The 17,735-nt window shown below is 37.6% G+C and overlaps 1 protein-coding gene across 8 annotated transcripts in view; it reads right to left on the minus strand.

The window, feature by feature from the left end:
- ANO10 (anoctamin 10) overlaps positions 1 to 17,735 on the minus strand; it is a 224,788-nt gene that overhangs the window by 163,945 nt on the left and 43,108 nt on the right. For all 8 annotated transcript variants that reach the window (XR_004626047.1, XR_004626046.1, XR_004626048.1 and 5 more), the window contains 2 exons: positions 12,538 to 12,729; positions 3,692 to 3,820 (listed from right to left, as the gene is read on the minus strand). Coding sequence is in view for 5 of the 8 variants with exons in the window: in XM_034662329.1 (XP_034518220.1) it covers positions 3,692 to 3,820; positions 12,538 to 12,729 (321 nt within the window). In the remaining 3 variants the exon portion in view is untranslated. The remainder of the gene's footprint in view (positions 1 to 3,691; positions 3,821 to 12,537; positions 12,730 to 17,735) is intronic.

The raw sequence follows: 17,735 nt of genomic DNA on the forward strand, positions 1-17,735 counted from the left end.
GGAAAGAGCAGTGTACATTAAGTTACCACTTCTTAACACCCGTTCACCTTCAACTTAACTCTGGGTGACCTCAGTATTAGTAATAATTTCTATATTAATAAATATTGATAACATTTTCCTGAGTCATATTATTTTTAAAAAACCCAATACACACCAAAATGATCACTTTTATCTTATAAAGATTTAATCTTGGTAAAGTAAAGTAAATTTACTTGGTAAAGTAAATACTTCTTGTCTAGAGGTATAAGTCTAGCCGGTAATGAAATAGCCTAAAACACTACTGGCATTCTGGCCTATGTGAATTAATCTTAAGCTGAAAACTATCTTTCTTCTACATCATGACGGACTCTAAATCAGCCTGTGACTGCACTTTTGTCTCCCACCTGAGGTTGCCAACTGTCCTTAACTTACATGCTGGGAGTAGATTACACTCAGAATTCAGTGAGAAGTCTCTATGAGCATGGAAGAAACTACCTTTTAAACTGTTCTGGGAAATCAGGATTAACTCACATGCAAGCCTTCCCAAAGTATGCCACAGGAGGCCTCAGACCTCACCAAAGGAAGAAGGTAAAGACAGAAAGGGTCTCCTGTCTTCGGCTGCTATTCATGAGTATCCTCCTCCACGTTGCCACAGACCATTCACTCGGTGTGCCATTGATACTTCCTAGTCGCAGCTCTAGTAGATGTGTTTAACCATGTATGTCTGTGGGGACATGCGTGTGTGTGTATGTGCTTGTCTGTGTAAAATGTGCACATCTCCTCAGCTACATTAAGAAGCAGAGTTCTTGATGACAAAAATAAAAAGACAGTTTTGTCTTTCCTTAGCACCAGATTCAGTGTCATATACATAGAAGTCCTCAATACTATTGACTGAGTAATTAACAAATTTTTTAAAAAATGAGCACTTGCCACTTTGTGTTCTATAAGTAGAACTTAGAAAATGTTATATACAAATATAGTCATATAACACTGAATATAAAATTATCAAAAAATAATATCCATTTTTTCTCCTTTAAATAAAAAAAATGCCCATTTTCCTTTCTAATAGTTTAATTTATTAATTCCACATTCATGTTAACACTGAAATGCCTACCTATCATGTTTTAGTTACTATTCTAGCTAGTAATCTAATTTATTAGACAGAAAAGTAGACACCGTCCCTGCTGATCTGAAGCTGACAGTGCACAGGAGAGACAAACGTTACATAAACACGCCTACCAGTAAATGCAAGGCGTATAAGTGGGATAATCACCATGACGGAGGATGATCGAGGCTTCTTAAGAGACTAACAGAAGAGATCCAGCAGAGATGGAGAGATCAGAAAAGGCTGGGAGCCCAGTGACATCTGAGCTGAGACCTAAGGAATCAAAGTGTGCTAGCTAGGCCCAAAGAAAGGACTTTGTAAGTGCAAAGGTCCTAAGCTAAAGAGGGGGGGAAAAAAGGGTTAATAAAAAAGTGAGGACTTCTACTTCAGGGAAGATGGGGCAGAAGTACTTATCACTACTCCTCTTGCTAAGTACAACTAAAAGCCATGGACATTACACATAAAATAAACATAAGAAAACTCTGAAGGGTAGAAAGAAGAAAGCAGACTCACCAGGGACCCCAGGACCCTAAGGAACAACATGGTAGTGAGTTCCCAGGGATTCCTCTTGACCTCGTATGTGCCAGACTAAGTGCTGAGGAAGCAGAACCAGCAATCCCAATGGGCACGAACAAAAAACAAGCAAGAAAAGCCTGCTCTCTAGACCAACGGCAGCACAGGGGCAGTCTAGCAAGACCAAACTTTTAGACACTCTAGCCAAACACCACAGAAATACTGAGGCCCCATCCCATGCAGGCCAGCAAATCCCTGCAGGAGTGCCATCTGCAAGAACACTCCAGTAGGCCAGCCAATCTCTCAAATTTAGTGAGAAGAGCCAGGCCCTAGATAGTTGATGTTGCGGCATTTCCACATATGAAAGAAAGCAGTGACAATGGGAATATACAGAACGCTGGACCGGCCAGAGATCTAGAGAAAGTGGAGGCAAAATCAAGAGGTGGGCAGTGAACACACCCAGCATTGCTCACAAGCTGGCAACGGAACTCCCAGCTCTGGCTCACAGCAGAGTTCTCCTCAATTTGGGGTAAGGGATGGTTTTCAGGTTTTCCATTTCCTTGTCTCTCAAGACATACTCCTCTCACTCTGGTTCCCAAATTACCAAGAAGTCTTCTAACAAACCAATTCCACTTTATTTTTTTTTTTAAAGATTTTATTTATTTATTTGATAGAGATAGAGACAGCCAGCAAGAGAGGGAACACAGCAGGGGGAGTGGGAGAAGAAGAAGCAGGCTCATAGTGGAGGAGCCTGATGTGGGGCTCGATCCCATAACGCCGGGATCACGCCCTGAGCCGAAGGCAGACGCTTAACCGCTGTGCCACCCAGGCGCCCCAAACCAATTCCACTTTAACACCAACTGTTACAGTCATTGGGAAAGATCTCCTTACAATAAATTAACTGCCTGGCATTCTGGTCAGTCCTTTGTGAGTCTCATTAGTTTTAAGTGGAAGTCAGTCCCAAGAGCCTAATTAACTCTGGATATATTGGCAAAGTTGAGGGCCATATCCTATATCAAGAAGGTACGCTCTGAGCCCGGGGAGTTGGCCATCCCCTGACTAAGATACCTGTTTTGATCTCTCACACAGGTGAGAAATCAGCCTCGCAAACAGCTCTCCAAAATCCTATTCAACTCTCAAAATTCAAAGCAGACCTACTTTTCTCTGCTAGAGCCATTCCCTTTCCCTCCTACTCACTGCTGTCTAAATCATTCTCCAAACGCGTATTCTGCATATAGCATCTACCATGAACACAGATTCCTATTAAATACGCAGAAAGAGTAAATACAGAAAAGCACAATCTATTCCTTCAGCCCTTCTGGAAATGTACAAGTTCACAGTTTCAAGTCAGCCCCCAGGCCTGAGGCCTGAGGGCCACTCTATAATCCTGCTAAATTCTGCTTTAATAAATTTCCACAACTGTTTTATTCTTTAAGTATCTAAAAATGAAAGATCACAATATTCCTAACAATAATAATCACTAGCAATAAAAAAATTCTTGCAAATTTTTCCCTTTGCAATTGGTCAGTGCTGAATTTTCAAAATGTTACAGTAAGCCATATTCAGAAACATGATAAAATGAAAACCTAAAAAGTATACAGACAGTCTACTTGTACTTTGTATGTGAAATTATGAGTCTTCCTGTTATACATTACATTTTGGTGTTTTAGAGTTTCACAATGAATTCCACACCTGTTACTAATGAGATTTAAATTGTTAATCAAAAAGCATTTCTTAGGATTTATTTGCTTAATAAGAAAGTAGAAATGACAGATGCCTAGAAGAGACTAAAAAAAAAATATCAAATCTACAGAATTCTGTTTCAAATAGACTTTATCTACTCAGCATTGGACAGGTCAGGACAATGGCTGGAAAGGTCACTTTCCTGTCCACACCATGGTGACTTTTTCATACGTGGACAACAACCAGAAATGCACAGCCTCAAACCTCACGTCTTTCCATTACCTGAACCAGGAAATGCATGTCGCTAAATTGCTAGTCACTGACAGTCAGGGACATCACTGCTTTAGGTCATCTCTGCTTTAACAGAGGCATCTGATGTGGAGACTAAAATAGGTTTAAATTTTCACTTACCTCCACTGCTACTACAATCAGAATGAGGTCCAATTTTGACTCTGGGAAGAGAGCGTTCACTTGTGGTGACATTCCAATTAGAGCACAGTTGGTGACCACAGATATAACACTCATTGTTTCAAAAGCCAACTAAAAGAAAAAAAATGTGAAATTAAAAACCACAATGACCTTTTCCATATTTCCTCATCCTTTGTTTGTATTATCTAAAATCAAAGGAAAAGCTTTTCCCTTGTTCTAAATATTCCAAGAACATTTTAAGCTTTTTCTCTATAATGCTGCGATTTTCTTTAGCTTAAAAAAGCCACACTGTTACAAGGTATTTTAGGTACTTTTGGCTTGAATATCCAAAGCAGTATGTTCTACCTTCCCAACCGGAGGTGGCCAGGGACCTGAGAATTTGGAATACATCCTAGAGGAGTACGCTATTAAAGTTACTCTACTCATATCTACAGGGAATCTAAAATGGGGCCACCAGAAAAAAATGTCTCACATTCAAAAACAGGTATGATTTCAAACAGCATTTATTTTGTGACTGCCCTACTTTGACACATCACACACTACATCTGATTCAGCTATACCTGAGGCACCAGTAACAGAGATCCTTTTCTAGTGGCATTTACTTGTGGGACTTTAGAAAAATACAGATGCCCTGCTGAGCTACTTAACAGACTGATCCAAGGTCCCAGGAGAAGTCTCATGGAGCACACTACTGAGTACTGACTGCAGAAATGTTGTGACCACTACTTGGTCGCTCTTTCTTTCCTTTAATGTATAACACTGACCACTACTTAATAACTTAACCACTGGGAGTGGAAGACAGGCTTCCAGTTACAGAATGAAGAAGTCATGGGGATGAAAGGCACAGCAAAGGGAATACAGTCAATGGTATTGTAATAGCACTGTACGGTGACAGATGGTAGCTAACTTGCGGTGAGCATAGCATAACATACACACTTGTCCAACCACTATGTTGTACACCTGAAACAAATGTAACACTGTATGTCAACTGCATTTTAATTTTTAAAAAATCAGAAAAAGTCCCACTAATTCTAAGAAATACAATAACTTTTAGAAATTAAAATTTGAAAAAAATTTTTAAAGATTTTATTTATTTATTTGTCAGAGAGAGAGAGAGAGCACAAGCAGGGGGAGCAGCAGGCAGAGGGAGAAGCAGACTCCCCACTGAGCTAGGAGCCCGATGCTGGACTCGGTCCCAGGACCCCAGGATCATGACCTGAGCCCAAGGCAGACGCTTAACCAACTGAGCCACCCAGGCATCCAAGAAATTAGAATTTTAAAAGAAGCAAAACGAAACGTGATTGGATACAAACTGAATAAATTTCTTTTCTCATAGAGAATTTCTGCTATCTTTTATTTTAGGAATTCTTTGTGTAATCTGATTATTTTTCCATGGTTTTTTTTTTTTTAATGTTTTTTTATTATGTTAGTTACCATACAGTACATCCCTGGTTTCTGATGTATAGTTCGATGATTCATTAGTTGCGTGTAACACCCAGTGCACCATGCAATACGTGCCCTCCTTACTACCCATCACCGGTCTATCCCATTCCCCCACCCCCCTCCCCTCTGAAGCCCTCAGTTGGTTTCTCAGTAGTTTTCTTTATAACAAGCCTACCCTGGACTTTGTTTACCTTCTCTTTAAATAACTTAAATTTTTTATTTATAAATTTTTTAATAATTATATTCACATAGCTCAGAACTGAAACACTCTAAATAAAAAGTAGAGTCTCCTTGCCCTTGTGTACCCCTCTCCCCCACCAGCTCCTGTTCTCCCTACAAAATGATCACTATTATTTTCTTTTGAACCTTTCCAGATTCTTTATATATGAATATAATCAAACTTGAATGTATATACCCCTTCTTACCCTTAGCGTCTTGCTTTTGTCACTTGAATGTATATACCCTTTCATACCCTTAGTGTCTTGCGTTTGTCACTTGAATGTATATACCCTTTCTTACCCTTAGTGTCTTGCGTTTGTCACTTGAATGTATATACCCTTTCTTACCCTTAGTGTCTTGCGTTTGTCACTTGAATGTATATACCCTTTCTTACCCTTAGTGTCTTGCGTTTGTCACTTGAATGTATATACCCTTTCTTACCCTTAGTGTCTTGCGTTTGTCACTTGAATGTATATACCCTTTCTTACCCTTAGTGTCTTGCGTTTGTCACTTGAATGTATATACCCTTTCTTACCCTTAGTGTCTTGCGTTTGTCACTTGAATGTATATACCCTTTCTTACCCTTAGTGTCTTGCGTTTGTCACTTGAATGTATATACCCTTTCTTACCCTTAGTGTCTTGCGTTTGTCACTTGAATGTATATACCCTTTCTTACCCTTAGTGTCTTGCGTTTGTCACTTGAATGTATATACCCTTTCTTACCCTTAGTGTCTTGCGTTTGTCACTTGAATGTATATACCCTTTCTTACCCTTAGTGTCTTGCGTTTGTCACTTGAATGTATATACCCTTTCTTACCCTTAGTGTCTTGCGTTTGTCACTTGAATGTATATACCCTTTCTTACCCTTAGTGTCTTGCGTTTGTCACTAATGTATATACCCTTTCTTACCCTTAGTGTCTTGCGTTTGTCACTTGAATGTATATACCCTTTCTTACCCTTAGTGTCTTGCGTTTGTCACTTAAAATGTCTTGAAGAATATTCTACGTCAGAACTCAAAGAATGCCTTCATTCTTTGTCACAACTGCTTAAGCATTTTATTGCATAGATGTACCAGAATTTATTTTACTATTTCTTTATTGGTGGGCATTAGTTGCTATTACAAACAATGTTCCAATTAGTTATCATGTAAGTACATCATTTAACAAGTGTGGAATTAGGATACATTCCTAAACATGGAATACCCGAGTCAAAGGTACCATGCATTTATAATTTCGATAAATAATGCCAAGCTGCACTCCACGGGGTTGACCAGTTCACCATACTATCAGCAGTATAAAACAGTGCCTGGCTTCCTGCACTTTTAATACATTTATCATAAAACGTGATTTTCAAATACAGCTATATTGAGTTACAATTTGTGTAATAAATGGCATTCATTGAAGGTATACCTTCATTAAGTTTTGATAGATTATTTACCTGTGAAGTCACTACCACGAACAAAATACAGAATATTTCCATTTCCCCCAAAAGATTCCTCATGACCTTTGTAATCCATCCTTCTCTTCACACCTGGCCCCAAACAAACATTGATATGCTTTTTGTTACTATAAATCAGTTTGTATGCTCTAGAATGTCATATAATTGAAATCATATACTGTATGATTTGCATATTTTTTTGGTGAAGTACTTCTTCAAATTATTGTCCATGTTTCTATTGGCTGAAGTGTCTTATTGAGTTGTAAGAGTTCCTAATCTGAATACAAGTCCTCTAGAAGACATATGCATTATGAATATTTTCTCCCATTCTGTGTCCTGTCTTGTCTTCTTTTCACTTTAGAAAAGCAAACATTTACCCCCCATCCAGAGACCTAGTTATCTCAATGCTATTAATGGACAATTGTTTCCCCTACTGAATTGAGATTTCACCTATACCATATAATGCATTTCAGGACTTTTTATTCTGTTCCACTGGTGTGATTGTCTACTAATGCACCAGTACCACATTACTTTAATAACTGAAGTTATATAATAAGTTTTAATATGTGTTAAGTGTCCCTATTCTTCCTTAGAGTTTTCTTGCTATTCTATTTCATTTAATTTTCCCTGAGAACTTGACAATAAGTTAACCTAGTTAAAAGAAAAACTATGGCTGGGCTAGTGCTACATTTGTGAATTAATTTGTAGATTAATTAATTTGTAAATCTGTGAACTGAAGGAGAACTGATATATTACAAGTACTGAGTCTTCATTTACCAGTTAGCTATTACTGCATAACCAACCACCCCAAACTCTGTGGCTTCAAACAGCCATTATTTAACTCATGATTCTGCGGGTGGACAATTTAGGATGAGCCCATCTTCTGGTCTTAGCTGACTTTGACTGGATTTGCTCATACACCTGAGGTCAGCTAGAGACCTCACTGGTAAACTGGAAACATCACTGGCCTTATTACGCTACTTAGAATTTCTAGTACTGTGTTCAATAAGGGTAGTGAGGGTAGATTTCCTTGCATTGTTCCTAATCTTAGAAAGAAAGCATTCAGTCTTTCACCAGTAAGTATGATACTAGCTTTAGGTTTTTAGAAAACAAATGTTCTTTACCAAGTTGAAGAAATACCCCCATTTCTATTTTCCTGAGTTTTGAAAAATGAATGTTGGATTCTGTCAAATGCTTTGTATCTATTGATTGAAATAACCATGTAGACTATGAATATGGTAGATCATACTGATTAATTTTCTAATACTGAACCAGGTTGGCATCCCTGGACTAAATCCTATTTGTCATGGTCTTTACTTATTTTTCTAGATGGCTGAATTATATTAGCTAATAGTCTATTAAGATGTTTTGTATATTTATTCACAAGGGATATTGGTTTGTTGTTTTCCTTTTCATACTCTGTCTGGCTTTCTATCACAGTGATACCAGCTTCATCAAATGAATTGGGAAATATTCCTTCCTCCTCTGTTTCTGGAAGAAATTGTGTAAAATTGGTGTTAATTCTTCTTTAAATGTTAGAATTTGATAGTGAAATCATTTGGACTAGGGCATTTATTTTTTGGAAATTTGTAATTACAAATTCAATTTCCTTACAGTTATGGAGCTACTCAAATTATCTATTTCATATTGGGCGAGTTGTGGTAGTTTGTGCTTTGGAGGAATGGGACCATTTTATCCAAGTTGTCAAAGTTATATGTGCAGGGACGCCTGGGTGGCTCAGTTGGTTAAGCATCTGCCTTCAGCTCAGGTCATGATCCTAGGGTCCTGGGTTGGAGTCCCGCATCAGGCTCCTTGCTCAGTGGGGAGCCTGCTTCTCCCTCTGCCTGCCGCTCCCCGTTTGTGCTCTCTCTCTCCGACAAATAAATAAAATCTTTAAAAAAAATGTATATGTGTAGAGTTGCTCATAATATCCCCTTTTATACTTTTGATATCTGAAGGGTCTGTAGTGATACCTGCTGCTTCATTTTTATAATGGTTGTCTCTTCTTTCTTGTTTTAGTCCTACTGGAGGTTTATCAACTATACTGATCTTTCCAAAAAATCAACTCTTTCATTAATCTTCTCTATTATTTTTCTGTTTTTCATTTCATTGATTTATACTCTTATCTTTATTATTTTCTTCTTTCTGCTTCTTTTGGGTTTCTTTTGTTCTTTTTTTCAGTTTCCTGAGTAGGAGTTTAAATTATTGTTTGAAACATTTTTCTCTTCTCCAATGTATGCATTTGGTGCTACAAATTTCTGTCACCACTGCTTTAGCCGTGTCTCACCAACTTTGTTATGCTGTCTTTTCGTTTTCAATGTCTTTTGAGTTCACTTGACACTTCCTCTTTGACCCGTGGCATTTAGTCTTCAAGTGTTGTCTTTCTGTTACTCATTTCTAGTTTGATTCCACTGTAGTTAAAGAACGTACCGCATACAATTTCAGTGTTTAAAATTTGTTTCCCCAGCATGAATGCTCTGTGAGCACGTGAATATGTACTCTACTATTGTTCAGCAGAGTGCTCCCTGACACGGATTAGATTCTGCTATCTGAGGGTGGTGGTTGTGGCGAGTCCTTCTATATCCTTGCTGACTTTCTATCTCTTGTTCTGTCAACTGTTGAGACAAGAATGTTGAAATCTCCAACTATCACTGTGGATTTATCTATTTCTCCTTTTAGTTCTATAAATTTTGGGTTCACATATTTTAATACATTGTTGTTCAGGACATACACATTAAGATTGCTATGTCTTCTTAGTAATTTTACCCCTTTATCATCACAGAATGTTCCTCTCTGATAATTTTCTTTGCTCTGAAGTCTATTTTATCTGATATTAATATAACCACTCTTGCTTTCTTCTGATTAATATTTCCGTACACAGGTTTTTGTGGGGTTTTTTGTCCTTTTACCTTTACCTTGCTTATATCATTATGTTTGAATGCAATTTCTTTCAGACAGCATGTAGTTGGGTTATGTCTTTTAAACCACTCTTCCAATATCTGTCTTTAACTGGTATCTTTAGACCTTTTACAGTCAATATAATTATTGGTATGTCAGGACTTTAGTCTGCCATTTCTTTGTTTTCCATTTGTTCCCTCTGTTTTTTCATTTCTGTGTTTTATTTTTCATGCCTTACTGTGGGTTATTTGAACATCTTTTAGAACTACATTTTGATTTATCTGTTTTTGAGTGTATCTTTTACATAGCTTTTTAGTGGTTGCTCTAGGAATTACATTATATAATTATATTATTATCACTATATATGTATGATTATATATATGCTTTATATATGTAATATATATTACATACATTACATATTACATTGTGTGTGTGTCTATGTAGATCTTCCTTGACTTAGGAGGAGTTATGTCCCAAAAAACCTACTGTAAGTTAAAAATATCATAAGACAAAAATGCATTTAATATACCTAATTTACTTAATTATCATAGCTTAGCCGAGGTCACCTTAAACATGCTCAGAACACTTAGATTAGATGATGGCTCAGCAAAATCATCTAATACAAAGCCTATTTTATAATAAAGTATTGAATATTTCATGTAATTTGTTGAACACTGTATTGAAAGTAAGAAAGTGGTTGTGTGGGTACAGACAGTTCTAAGTGTATCGGCCGTTTACCCTTGTGACTACATGGCTAAGGAGCTGCAGCTTGCTGCCCAGTGTCATGAGAGAGGATCATACTGCACACCACTGGCTTGGAAAAGATCCAAACTCAAAGTCTGAGGTATGGTTTCTACTGAATACGTATCACTTTCACACATTGTAAAGTCAAAAAAATTGTAATTTGAACCATTGTAAGTTGGGGACTGTCTACTGATATATATTCAGTCTACTAGTGTCATCATTTATTAGTTTGAGTGATGTACAGAAACCTTACCTCACTTTACCATTCTGTATAGTATCTTAATATTTTCTCTACATATATTTAGAATCATTAGATTGTGTTATAATTTCTATTTCAATTGTCAAATATAACTGTAAAGATTCAAGACAGGGAAAGTCTATTATGTTTACTCGTATTTTTGCTTACCATGGTTTTTCTTCCTAATGTTCCCAGATCCCTTCTTTTAGCATTTCCCTAAATTTAGAGAACTTCTTTTAGCTATTATTTTAGGATGGGTCTTCTGGCAACAAATCCTCTTAGTTTTCCCTCCTCTGAGAGTGTCTTGATTTTCCCTTCATTCCTGAAGGATATTTTCTCTGAATATAGGATTCTGTATTAACAGTACTTTTCTTTAAGCACTTGAAAGATACTATGCCACTTTCCTCCCACCTCCATGGTTTCTGATGAGAAACTGGCTGTCATTCTAATTGTCTTCCCCTATAGGTAGATAGCATGTCATTTCTCTCCTGGTGCTTTCAAGTTTTTCTTTGTCTTTAGTTTTCATATGTTTAATTACAATGTGTTTGGCATGGATTTTTGCAGGCTTATTCTATTTACGATTCACTCAGTTTCTTGAATCTGTAGTTTTAGTTCTCTTGCCAAATAAAAAAGTTTTGGCCATTATTACTTCCAGTATTTTTTAGCCCCTCCTTTTTCCTTTCCTTCTTGGACATGGACAGCAGGAATGTTAGATCTTTTGTTATAGCCACACAGGTCTCTAAGGTTGTATTTACTTTGTCAGTCTGTTTTTTCTCTGCTATTCAGATTGAATCATTTCTAGTGCTCTATTTTCCAGTTTCTGATCTTTCCTCTACTCCTTCCATTCTGCTACTGCACTCATCCACTGAGTTTTTTATTTTAATTATATTTTCTATTTCTAAAATATCTATTTGCCTCTCATTTATATCTTCTATTTCTTTGCTAAGATATTCTACTTTTCCATCTGTTTTAGATGTATTCATTTTATTAAGGCTGCTTTAAAATCTTTGTCTGATATTTCTAACATCTGTCACTTTGATGGTAGCATCTACTGACTGTGTCACTTTTTTGGTACCATCCTGGTTCCTGGTATGATGATTTCTTAATAGAAGCCTGGACATTTTGGGTGTTCAAGGATTCTATATTTTATTTAAAACTTTTGTTTTAGTTGGTTCCTCTAACACCGCTCCAGCAGGGAAAGAAGGGACAACACCTCGTTGGGGTGCCCATTTGGACACCACTGACACCCAAGGTGGGGGATGGGATCCTTATTATTGCTGGACAGGGATCAGAGTTCTGGCTTCCCCCTAACCCGCCTACTGATACCTCTTTTGCTTGGCGGGGTACAAATGCCTCATGTGCACTCCCATATGGCCTCTGCTGTGCTGGGTGGTGACGAAAGGTCTGACTTTCCATTAGGCTTTATCTGAGATCACCCCAGCAGAAACTGGAAAGGGAATCTCATTATTGCTGGGTAAGGGTGGAAGTCCAGGCTCCCCACATGATCTGCATTGACATTGCAGTGGGAGGGCCTCATTATCACCCAATGGGTGAAATAACAGCAGCTACTTTCCTATAAAACTATCAGAATTTTACATCTCAAAGGGGTCACAGAAATTATAATTTACCTCCTCCACCCCATCCCTAATTTTAAAAACAAGGAAAAAACAAGGAAAGCAAGGCCCAGAAAAAGTTAATAACTGTTTGAAGTCACATAGCTAGTTTGCGGCCAAAAAAAAAGGGTAACATCCAGTTTTTCCAAATCTCTCCTTAACACTTCTATTTTTAATCATAAGGCCCCATTTTGCTATTTTTTTCCCAAAGGAATAATTTTCTTTCAAATAATTACCTGCCATACACCAATATTGGCTGAAGGTTCTGAGAATGGCCGTTTGAGGACTCTGCACATTTTTAAGGCATCTGAATTAACTTCAGTGAAGTTATTTAACACAGCGAAGGCAGCTGCTAGTGGGTAAACGCAGGAGAAAAGGCTCACATAACCAAACTGAAGGAATAATTCCAAGTAATCATCAAAAGTGCCCTGAAAATGTAAACCACAAGGAAAAAACAGGCATTGTTTTAATATCATATAATAGGAACAACATTTTGCAATACTACCCAAGGCACTGGCCTCCAACAAAAAAAAAAAAAAAAAAAAAAAAAAAAAAATCTTAGAATTCCTCCCAAATTCTTCTTCTTGACAACAGAATTTACATAAATTCAAAAGCAATTTTATATTTAAGTCCCTGAAAGAATGAAAAAAATTATTTAGCTTCTCATTTCATTGTGCCAAGTCACTGAATTATTACATAATAACAGCAAAGCTAAAGATGTTTGCTCTTGATCAACTGAAAAGAAATGATTCAAACATCACTATTAGAAATCTTACATGACTGCCCCCCTCACACCATGGGTACCCCAGAATCTCAGTCCCTGACCTTCCATTAAAAACCTGAAGGTGTTGATGATGTGGGAAACAAAGGCAAAAGAAAAATTATTAAATTTCCTCACTACTTACAGTCCATTGACAAGTCCTTGCAACAGGCAAAGTGACCTTCCTCTAGAAACTCAGCTGCCTCAATGTTAATACTTTGCTAAGGGCAAAAGGCAAAGTGAGGCCCAAACCCCAGGATGCTGTAAGTCTACTTTAACATAAAAATTCCTTTGGAAACTTCCTTTATCTCAACACTCCCCCCACCCCGTTCACCAAGATACACGTTGGCAATCATCCTCCAAGCATATGACCCAAGCATATCCATCTAAAGGATCTCATGATTGAGGGTTTACTAAACAGTAATAAAAGACCTTTTCCTAACATTAGCTGGTCTCCTCAGGATCCTGGAAACCTTGCTTCCAAAATACCTGGGAGGCTTACACTGTCCCTAACCTCCAACTTGAAAGCATATAAGGGGTCACTCCTCATGACCTCAGTGCAGCTCTTTCTGTCCATGGGTCCTGTCCCCATGCTTTAATAAAACCACCTTTTTACACAAAGACATCTCAAGAATTCTTTCTTGGCTGCTGGCTTCGAACACTAATGTCTTTCCTGTATCAGTGATGCCACTGAAAATGGCAGAATAAGGACCTCCAGAAGTTTGCCCCTCCAGGAAAATGGAAAAAAATGGCAAAATGTGTCAGAACCAACTTTTCGGATACTCTGGAAGTTAACCAAAGGCTTGTAGCAATTCTGGCCGCATACAGTCATGATAAACAACTCAATCTTCTGGCATTTTAACTTACTCTAGTCTCATCTCCTCCTCCCCAGCTCTGCAGCAACCTTGAAAAAAAAACCCCCAAACAGCATGCACTCCCAGGACCAGAGGGAGCAGAGTGGGGCTGGAGATCTTTGAAAGCCTCATTCCCAAAGGGAAATCATTATCTGACCTGGTTAGTGGTACCCTAGAAGACCCCACTTGAAAGGCTCATCTTTATTCAACTTCACTGAGTCTCCTTTGGTGCTTAAAGGCTTCTCCCTGGGTATGTTAGCTGAATTTTTAAACATCAGTCTGCCTGAGGTAATGGGTAGCAGCTAGGGCAAACAAGAGACTAGCCAGGGAGCTCAAAAGGGCAAGCTGAGGAATGAGACATCCACGGGGGTTTGAAAAGCTCCAACTGTTTCCTGGAAGTCTAGGAGACCACGCACATGCATAGGATCATGCATAATCTCAGGAAAGATCTGAGAAGGCTCTAAGGTCTCACCTCTGCATAGGCAGAATGTGAATGCTAAGGCAGAATTTTAAACTTCCCGGCTTAGTGTTGAAGGCATGGCCCACCACAAAAACAGAGACCTAACAGACATCTGATGAAGGATAGAAGCAGAAAAATGTTCACCTTTAGCCCAGTAGGCTGACCTATGGCCTGCATAATTTTGATAAGTATCAAATTAAGTGCTGGTTGCTACATTCTTAAAGGGTCTCATGACTGCCTGTACATCTCACCAATAGTTAAATATCAAACTGAATGATAAGCACAAGAGAAATCTTAACATAAATAGTGTTATGAGTAGAAATTTGAAGAAATATTTATGATCTAATAAGCCCTTCATGTCCCCTTCCCCCTTGAGCATTACGCATATAACCACCAGATTCATACAGCAAAAGTGCAACTCTTTCTGCCCGCAGGTCCTGTCCCTGTGGACAGAAAGCACCTTTTTGAACCAAAAATGTCTCAAGAATTCTTTCTTGACTGGGGCTCCTGGGTGGCTCAGTCGTCAACCGTCTTCCTTCGGCTCAGGTCATGATCCCAGGGTCCTGGGACAGAGCCCCGCATCGGGCTCCCTGCTCAGCAGGAGGCCTGCTTCTCCCTCTCCCACTCCCCCTGCTTGTGTTAACTCTCTTGCTGTCTTTCTCCATCAAATAAATAAATAAAATCTTAAAAAAAAAAAAAAAGAATTCTTTCTTGACTGTTCACTTGCAGCCTCACATCAACATCTACATAACACTGAATCCAACAACAGAATACTCATTCTTCTCAAGTGCACATGAAACATTCTTCAGGACAGGTGATCATAACACGGTTCTCAACAAATCTAAAAGGCTTAAAAATCATATGAAATATCTTCTCTGACCACAACAGAATGAAAGTGGAAATCAAATAACAGAAACAAATTTGGGAAATTCATACATTGTATGGATATTAAGCAACATACTCCTAAAAAACCAGTGAGTCAAAGAAGAAATCACAAAAAAATTAGAAAATACTTTGAGATGAATGAAAATTAAGACACAATATATCAAAACTTATAGGATTCTGTGAAAACAGTGCTCAGAGGGAAGTTCATGGTATAAATGCCTTTGTTTAAAAAAAAAAAGTCAGATCTCAAAACAACTAAAATTTTCACCTTAAGAATCTAGTAAAATAACAGTAAACTAAATCTAAAGCAAGCAAAAGGAAATAAACACAGCAAAGTTTTATAGATATATAATAATTTATATGATATATACATTTTAAGATTTTGTTTATTTGTCAGAGAGAGAGAGTGAAAGAGAAAGAGAGAGAACACAAGCAGAGGGAACAGCAGGCAGAAGGAGAAGCAGGCTCCTCACAGAGCAGGAAACCTGAAATATGGGACTCAATCCCAGGCCCCTGGAATCACGACCTGGGCTAAAGGCAGACGCTTCACTGACTGAGCCACCCAGGCATCCCCAAATATATATTTTTATATAATAATATCTAATCATCTCAATAGACACAGAAAAAAACCCAAAATCTGATACCCTTTCATGATAAAAACACTGAACAAATGAGAAATAGTAGAAAAGTTCCTCAAACTGATAAATAGCAACTATGAATCACCACACCTAACATCATACTTACTGGTGAAAAATTGTAAGCTTCCCACCTAAGATCAGGAACAAGACAAGAACGTCTGCTCTTAGCTCTCCTATTCAACACTGTCCTTGGGGTTCTAACCAGAACAATAAAGCAAAGAAAGAAATAAGAGCCATCCAGAACAAGAAAAGAAGTAAAACTATTTCTGTTTGCAGAAGATGTTATATATACATTAAAAAGAAAAAACCTAAAGAACCCCCCCAAAGATTATTAGGTGTAATAATAAGCAATTTAATAATAAACTTCAGTAAGGTTCAGGATATAAGATCAACATACAAAAATTAATGGTATTTCTATAAACCAGCAATGAACAATCTGAAAATGAAATTTTTAAAAAATTTTTTTGAAATTTCATTTTCAATAGTATCAAAAAGAATAAAACACTTAGTAATAGATTTAACAGAATGTAAGATTTATACAATGAAAACCACAAATCATTGCTAAAAGAAATTAAAGAAGACCTAAATAAATGGAAAGATATTCCATGTTTACGGATAAGAAAACTTAATATTAAGATGGAAATACTCCCCAAATTGATGAATAAATTCAATGCAATCCCCATCAAATTTCCAACTGCATTTTTTAAAGAAATGGACAAGCTAATCCTAAAATCACAAGGAACTGCAAAGGACCCAGAATAGTCAAAACAATCATGAAAAAGAACAAAGTCAGAGAAATCACACTTTCTGATTTGAAAACCTACTACTAAGCTACAGTAATCAAGACAGTGTAGTACTGGCATAAGGATAGACACATAGAGGAATAGCACTGAGACTCCAGAAACAAATCCATGTATCTATAGTCCTATAATTTTCAACAAATGTGCGAAGATCATTCAATGAAGAAAAAAATGATTTTTTAAAACAAATGGTGCTAGGACAGCTGGATATCCACATGCAAAAGAATGAATCTGGACTCCTTCTTCATACTACCTACAAAAATGAATTCAAAATGGATCAGACCTAAATGTAAGAGCTAAGTCTATAAAATTCTTAGAAGAAAATAGAGGAGTAAATTTTCTTTAGATAAGGCAATGGTTTCTTAGAGATGACACCAAATGAACAAGAAACAAAAAAGAGAAATCTGACTCCATCAAAATAAAAAACTTCTATGCATCAAAGGACACTCAAGAAAATAAAAAGCTAACCCTCAGAATGGGAGGATATATTTGCAAATCATATAGCTGATAAGAAATTTATATTCAGGGCCATCTGGGTGGCTCAGTCAGTTAAGCAACCAACTCTTGATTTCAGCTCAGGTCATGATCTCAGGATGGTGAGACTGAGCCCTGCATCAGGCTCTGTCCTAGATATGGAGCCTGCTTAAGATTGCTTCTCTCCCACTCTCTCTGCCCCTCCCCCCACCCTGCTCACACACACTCTCTAAAAAAAAAAACTTCTATTCAGAATATATGAAGAACTCTTGCAATGAAATAATAAAAAGACAGATAATCCAATGAAAAATGGGCTAAGAATATGAATACATATTTCCTCAAAGAAGAGACACAATGGTCAAAAAGCACATGAAAAGACAACCCGTATCTTTAGGCATTAAGAAAATGCAAATAAAACCCACAATGAGATACCATTTCACACGTATTAAGTGTGGCTATCATTAAAAAGGGGGAGGGGCCCCTGGGTAGCTCAGTCGGTTAAGTGTCCGACTTTTGGTCTCGCTCAGGTTGTGATTTCACAGTCATGAGATTGAGCCCCATGT

This window comes from Ailuropoda melanoleuca, chromosome 6, assembly GCF_002007445.2.
Source record: "Ailuropoda melanoleuca isolate Jingjing chromosome 6, ASM200744v2, whole genome shotgun sequence".
NCBI classification, from domain to species: Eukaryota; Metazoa; Chordata; class Mammalia; order Carnivora; family Ursidae; genus Ailuropoda; species Ailuropoda melanoleuca.